At 30.3% G+C, this 7,298-nt stretch overlaps 1 protein-coding gene across 5 annotated transcripts; it reads left to right on the forward strand.

Moving 5' to 3' along the window:
• Window positions 1-409: 409 nt before the first annotated feature.
• On the forward strand, window positions 410-6,655 carry LOC111624727 (calcitonin gene-related peptide type 1 receptor-like). Of its 5 annotated transcripts, none has more exons than XM_023367648.1 (16): window positions 410-555; window positions 1,062-1,249; window positions 1,321-1,508; window positions 1,579-1,701; window positions 1,774-1,871; window positions 1,945-2,036; window positions 2,103-2,253; window positions 2,760-2,910; window positions 2,993-3,053; window positions 3,301-3,367; window positions 3,438-3,523; window positions 3,594-3,732; window positions 3,820-3,861; window positions 4,452-4,569; window positions 5,462-5,657; window positions 6,574-6,633. In XM_023367648.1, the coding sequence occupies exons 2-15, from the start codon at window positions 1,233-1,235 to the stop codon at window positions 5,611-5,613; spliced, it is 1,485 nt and encodes a 494-aa protein (XP_023223416.1). In that variant the 5' UTR covers window positions 410-555; window positions 1,062-1,232; the 3' UTR covers window positions 5,614-5,657; window positions 6,574-6,633. The 5 variants fall into 5 exon arrangements, with proteins under 5 accessions (XP_023223416.1, XP_023223413.1, XP_023223411.1 ...); XM_023367645.1 differs by having other exon boundaries at window positions 411-542; window positions 6,524-6,655; XM_023367643.1 differs by having other exon boundaries at window positions 411-542.
• The last annotated feature ends 643 nt before the right edge of the window (window positions 6,656-7,298 follow it).

Here is a 7,298-nt window from a genome sequence, read left to right on the forward strand (position 1 = left end):
AAATAATCGCTTAATTGGGCAAACCTATGGGCGAGTCGATAATACTCCTGAACATTTGTCATGGGTTCGTGCCTGAGCAACATGAAGGCCACGTGTCTAATACCTGAATAGCGCCTATTGTTTATATCATTATAGATTTTATTTACATCTATTAAGTAAGAAAAAGCTCAGAAAACTTCAGGAACGAACCCACGACCAGTGTTTACTGGTGTTATCCCCTCTGCCAATGGTGTATTTAGAATAGGACAGTGCCACTGAGATCATCCAGGTATTTATTCACATATTGAATGAACATGCTCATAACTGGAATGAAGAATTTAAGTGTTATGATACAGTTTCTGTTTAATTCTACCTGAATAATTTACATTTTTCTCATTTTATTTATTAGAAATTGAAAAAAAAAAAAAACTTATCACAGCTTCACCGAACGTCGACGTTTTGAAAGTTAAAACAGATTGGATTAAGTAAAAGTGTGACAAATTCCCTGTTTCGTAATGGGTCAACTCTATCTGTCAACCCTTTATTTTGCTTTAGTCAATCAGGTAAAATCATGAGGTAATTTATTACCATTTTATTTAATAAAAAAAAAAATTGTATTTTATTTTCAATAGTCTTGTTTATAATGTTTAGAATATACAGGGTGGCTCAAAAATCATTTAACAAAAAATATATTTTACGATCGTTACAAACTTCAAACTTATATACGTCTTGGTTAAGCGATTTATGGACCACCCTGTACGTTTACTCTATATTTTTGACTACAAGTATTTATTTATTCGCCTTCAAAATTATTATTGTAAGAAAGGCACGAGACAATAATGGGCATTAAGCTCGTAGTTAATGATATGATGATGATAATGGAGCTCTCCAAGTGACCATTCTTCGTAAAGACCACGTTTGCTCCGAACCACAGTAGGGGTTTCACTGCATAGAATTTTAGAATCTTACCTTAAATTCTTTGAAACTCTGTGTTCTGAGTGAAAACATAAGTTAAAATCGTGATTATACTTTAAAGTTTACGTTCTGTAATAAGTAACTATGAGCTTTCATGTTACTTCCAGATTGTACTTCATTTAATCCATGCGGATTTAGAGGGTGCAAATCAATCAACTCTTGAATACAGCAATGTTTACTGCCGTACGGAAAGAAGAGTAGAATTAAATTATATATTCTACCGTTACGATACGTGTGCAAGATGTTACGACTACTTACCTGATTGGATCTTTCCAAATATGAGCTTGAAATTTGTGTAAGAATTCCGAATTTTACGTAACAAAATGGGTATAAAATAATGTACCACAAAACTCTTCGTTGTCACAGGTATAAAGGCAATGGATATTTATACAACCCTGAAGATAATACACCATATTTACCTGATCCTAGTAACACCAGTTGCCCAATTGTTTTAACATTCATTTCGGAGGAATTTATAAAGAAATGGGCAGAATGTTGCCAAGCTGCTCTCGACTGCTGCGAAGAAATGGCAAAGGCTACGAAACCCAATGAAGGTAATTATTATAATTAAACAATTATGTTTAAATTTAAACATAGTTTTTTACCATTTTGTATTGTTTACAGAAACATATTGCCCAAGAACCTGGGATGGTTGGCAGTGCTGGCCGGATACCCAAGCTGGTACAATTGCAATTGCTCCTTGCGCTAGGCATATTTATTTTAAAAGTGAACAACCTGCATGCCCACGTAAATATAACTTTAATATTGTTCTAGAACATTAATAATTCTAGAATATTAATGATATTTTGTATTATATAGGTTTTGCTATGAAAGAATGTTGGCCCAATGGTACTTGGTATGTCAACGACGAGTATAATAACGAGTGGACCAATTATGGAAATTGTGGACGTGTAGCTGTAAGTGAATAAATACAAGGCATATTATTCAATAGTGTATGATTGATTAAATAATGTATAATTTTATACACAGGAAGTCAGAAGATTACTATATTTTCACATAGTAACTTACGCTATATCAATTATCTTCCTCATCCCTGCATTGATAATATTCACGATGTATAAGTAAGTGAATATAATATATGAATTACGAATGAAATTGTATAGTAAAACAAATGTATTTTCTTCTAGACAATTGCAAGTTCATCGAATTACAATGCATAAACATTTATTTGCCTCACTACTCTTAAATGGTATTTTTGTAATCTTATTTAAGTCCATCGTTATGTTAAACGAGCTCAACACTACAAGTGAAGAAAATACAATTTTGGAAGCTAATGGGGTTAGTTCATTCATAATTACAGTAGAGCATCGATTATCCGAATCAATTGGGGACTGGGGTTGTTCGGAAGATCGATGTTTCGGATAACCGATTATGTACGAAAAAATATATTAATTTATCCCAGCCTGACATTTTTCTCCGTTACGTGTCGCTTCGCGTTGAATTTTCGTCGATGTTAAGCCTAACGAGAACTATTGTATCGTTAAAAATTATTTCTATATTTTGTACGAACAAAATAAATATATTGAAAAATATAAAAACAATAAAAAATTGTACTTCATAAGTTAATTTAGTATCAAAAACGTAAAATGTTTGAGTAGCCCAAGACATAGCCAAAGATTGCAGCGCCACAGCACTGGCGGAAATTTAAATTTGCTGACTGGAATTCTTTCGGATAATTGACGTTTCGGATGATTGACTTTCGGTTAATCGACGCTCTACTGTATAAATAAAAAAAAATCTATAAAATACGTTTAAAATTAACAATATTTTATACATATTCTTAGGTAGGATGTAAAATTTTGTTCGTTCTGACTAAGTATTTTCGTATGACCAATTACATGTGGATGCTGTGTGAAGGATTTTACTTACATAAATTAATTGCTGCAGCTTTTGCTGAACAGAAAAGCCTTATAATGTTCTATCTAATTGGATGGGGTATGTGTTAAGTTTGCATTAAACAAAAACACTTTATCCACGAAGAGAACGTTAAAACTTACATTTATATTTATGAATCTAGCATTTCCAGCAATACCAATTTGTATTTACGCTTTATTAAGGAAGATTTATTCAGATGTCAGGTAAGTTTTCTATATATATATATATCATTAACAATTGTTCATACGTCTTTTCTCGAAAACAACGTGTTTCATTTGTGCTTGTAGCATTGTTATTCTAATGTTAAGCTGCAAGTATGAATAGCCTTTTCTTCTCCTGAATTTAATTGAATTTTTACGATTAATATAAATATTTATCTTTATTAATTTGGCATTTAAATAAATATAAAACTAATAATAGGTTACTTAAATTTGACTTGTTTTTTTCTAGGTGTTGGGCAATTCCAGAAGAGACGTACGAATGGATAATGAATACACCAAACCTGATAAGTCTTTTGGTATAATAATTTAAGACAAATTAATGATAAAATTTATTAAGAAATATTAATTTTATATGTTATTTTTCAGTTAAATTTAGCATTCCTGTTTAATATCATTAGAGTTTTGGTCACTAAACTCCGTGCTACTCATGCTAATGAACCCAGCCAATACAGGTAAACAAATTATTATATTTTAAATGTTTCTTCTATGTAATATATAATATAATTATTCTATAATTTATAGGAAAGCAGTTAGAGCAACATTAATTTTAGTTCCATTATTTGGCGTCCATTTTACTCTTGTGATATATCGTCCACAGTCTGGAAAATGTGAATTTTTAGAAGCTTATACGTACTTTAGCCATGCAATGGATGGTTTACAGGTATAAATATTATAAATTTATATATAATGTACACTATACAATAAAAATATGTATATTATAATTGATTATCATTAATTATTTCGTCAGGGGATGATCGTTGCTGTGATATTCTGTTATGCGAATGGAGAAGTAAGTATTCCCTACAGTTGTATTATGTATGTATACAATATAACTGTATTAAAGGATATACTTGTCCAATAATGTGAGATTTACTTCGCAATCTTATAGTATATTAGCATTATTCTTATAATGTTTCTTATTAAATCATCACCGAGTCAACAAGAAGACTTTCATGGCTCTTGAATAATACCATGGTTTTACCTCGTATTACTCTTATCCGTGGATAATAGAAGGTATCATCTGAAGGATACGCATACAAATTTCAATTAGAAATACCATGTTTTTATCTCTAACCCATACAGTGTTAGGTTTATTAGTAATTGGATCGTATACCCTGGCACGATGAGTGCCTAGTGCCAAAAAGTTCGGAATTAATAAAAATTATTGCGAGGATTTTTTATTAATTGTTTGATAATGGAAAACAAATAGACTATACTACTATAAATTATATAAATTACACAAAAATTCTAGGTGTTATATAAAGATTATTACACGTTAGATCATAGTGAGGATGAAACCATACTGTTATAAAGAAACATTGTAAGAAATTTCAATATATTAGCATGGTTTAGTTCGCTTATGCTCGCCTTTTCCTACAGATTCAAACAGTTATTTGGCGCTCCCTGCAGAGGTATCGTCTTCAACAAAAGTTTACAAGTACCTCAGGAGGGCGGCGCACGGCACGCACAGAAATGACTAAGAACGAATATTTAGCAGGTGTTTTGCTATTTCTGTGCTTTTTGTGTTGTATGAATATTAATTTTAATGCAATATTCTTAAATAATTTGTTGTCTTTTCATGCATGTTTTTGTGTTTTTTTATTTTATTATTGATTTCGCACGTTGTTTTTATATGAAATTACACAACAATTTCCTATTTCCATAATTTGAATGTATGTACTGTACCAATAGTATTTCTGACATTGATTTCGAATAAGATTATGTATGTTTGTATCTGGATACCTGTGTAGAAATATGTCTTGTGGTAATGTAGCCATGTGTTTGGATGTAAAATTACATTGGCTCTATATACCTAAGTGGTTTGCATTCTGGCTTTCATATAACACTTAAACAAATCGCAGGTTTGTGTCTGTGTTGATATTACACGTGTTTTTCAAGAGGATAACACCAAAATAGAGCCAAGGGGCACCCCCATTAATAGCTCTCTCATGCCAATTGGGTTGCTTTGCCCTGTTTTATAAATCTAATCCAATCAAGTGTTTCATACACAAGGAATTTAGATAGAAGTTGATTTACAATATATATATATATATATTTGGATGTGTATCGAGTATCTACAGATTCATTATTTTGTCTTTATGTTGTATTAATGCCATACGTTTATATGGTCGAATATATTAATTTGTTTTATGTATTTGAATTGAGTATATTGTGTTTATACATTTGAATGTGTGTCTGTTTTAGTTGTTTATGTCCAGGTGTTTGATTATTACGTATATATTGTTGTTATTTATGTGTTTATTTATATGCCAAACGTGTTTGTGTACCAGTGCTATAGTGTTTACATTAGCACATATTTAAACAATGGTTCTTGTTATGTATTATTGATGTTAATGTATACAACTATTATTTGTTAAAAATCTTTATAGGTGGTTTATTTGCTGAAAAGGTCGTACCAGAGGTACAAACTACGTCAAGGTTCACAAAACAGAAGTTGGAACAGTTTCACAATGAAACGGGTGTCAATGTCGACTCATATGTCAACTATAGGAGAAATTCAATCGCCGAAAAATCACCATGAATCGATTAAACGGACCTCATGTTAATATTATTTTTATTATTGGCGTGAGTAGTTTTACAAATTACAAATAATTATTATGTTATTTTAATTAATATTTCAGCAAAATTCTCGTTTATTTTATATTCAACAATAGCAAAAATGCAAGAAGATAATTGTTTAAATGAATTTCTTTTCTTTCTGATTAATAGTACCGTGAAGCATTGCTTTTTATTTAAATTTCCTATCAAGAAATCGTGTCGTAGGTAGAGGGTTTGAATCTTAACTCTTGCTGCGAACACTTTCCCATAAAGAAAGATTCAAATTTCTTAATTGTAGAGAGTTCGAATTTTCCACCGTACCCTGCCACTGTATATTACTTACAACCATGTCCAAAAAAATAGGGCATAACCATTAATTTGGCCTATATCTCCGTGCTTTATTAACTCTGTCGGAAACAAAGTTCATTCTTGCAGCACATTTCTGTAGTGTATCCCACAAATTCTACAGAATTTTGGCAAGAGAATCTTTCTGGTCATTTCAAGTGACGAAAACCTTCACCCTAAATGATTATGGATGATGGAATATGGGTGTTGATTATGGATTTCATGGATGATAACGAAATCCGCATCCGTAACACTTCAAAAGTCACACGTGGAGTTCCCTCTTCGCTATATTACCTTGCAGTTATGGCATTCCTTGGAATTTATTGCGGTCATTAAGCTTAAGACCATTATATCTTCACCTGAAAACTTCCATAAAGTTTGTGAATTTGTAACGTGTTCTCTCTTCTCCAGATTCTAATCATTTTGTACATTGTATATGAAGGAATTATGCTTGGTTTTTTTTGTACAGTATTGTGTTTACTATAAGTATTGTACATTATATAATTTCTTCATTAAACTAATTCCATATTATATATATATATATTTAGAAATATATTTCAGTGGAAACAAAAGCTTTCATCTCTCTTCATCATTACAGTTAAAAATATTTGAGGAAATTCTACAAAGAAAATTTAACCTTACGTTCATATTTATTTATCATCATTTACTGGAAAATAAAGGTAATTTTTAATATTAAAAAATAATATAATTTTCCTAATTAATTTAATTAATTTTTTCCTTAATTTTTTTTAGGTTCTTCTGACGAATGATATCATTTTATTTCATAAAGAATTTCTCCATTTTATTATTTCTTTATAACTATTAAATGTTTATAAATAAAAATAACAATTTATTATTTATTTTTAATTATTATTATAGTCTAAAGCTTATTATTACCATTCTGCACAACTTGAAAATGTACTATAGTCTATCAGAATTTACTGGAATTCATAATTTAACAGTGAAAATAATGTAATTACTTAATATATATGTGTATATAATACATAATATTTTATATAAAACTGTATATCTTGATGATAATAGAGTTAGAATAACGTGTTTCAGTTAGAAATGTACTGTACATAATGTTCTATATATAGGGGAGATCGGGGCAAGATCGGCATGTTAAGCTTTACTTAAATTCTGTGTAATAAATACTGCTGTAAACTGAAAAAAACCTTTTGCATATTGTCTATTGGAATGTTACCTTACTATACATCTGGTTAAAATCAGTTTGGACATAAAAATAATTAAAATAATTACAACTTTACAAGAAGAGAGAAATTGACGAAGTTGCCCCGGGTATAGGGGCAAGATCGGCAA

The sequence above is a fragment of the Centruroides sculpturatus genome, unplaced genomic scaffold (assembly GCF_000671375.1).
Source record: "Centruroides sculpturatus isolate CEXI.00-Female unplaced genomic scaffold, Cexi_2.0 scaffold375, whole genome shotgun sequence".
Lineage (NCBI taxonomy): Eukaryota > Metazoa > Arthropoda > Arachnida > Scorpiones > Buthidae > Centruroides > Centruroides sculpturatus.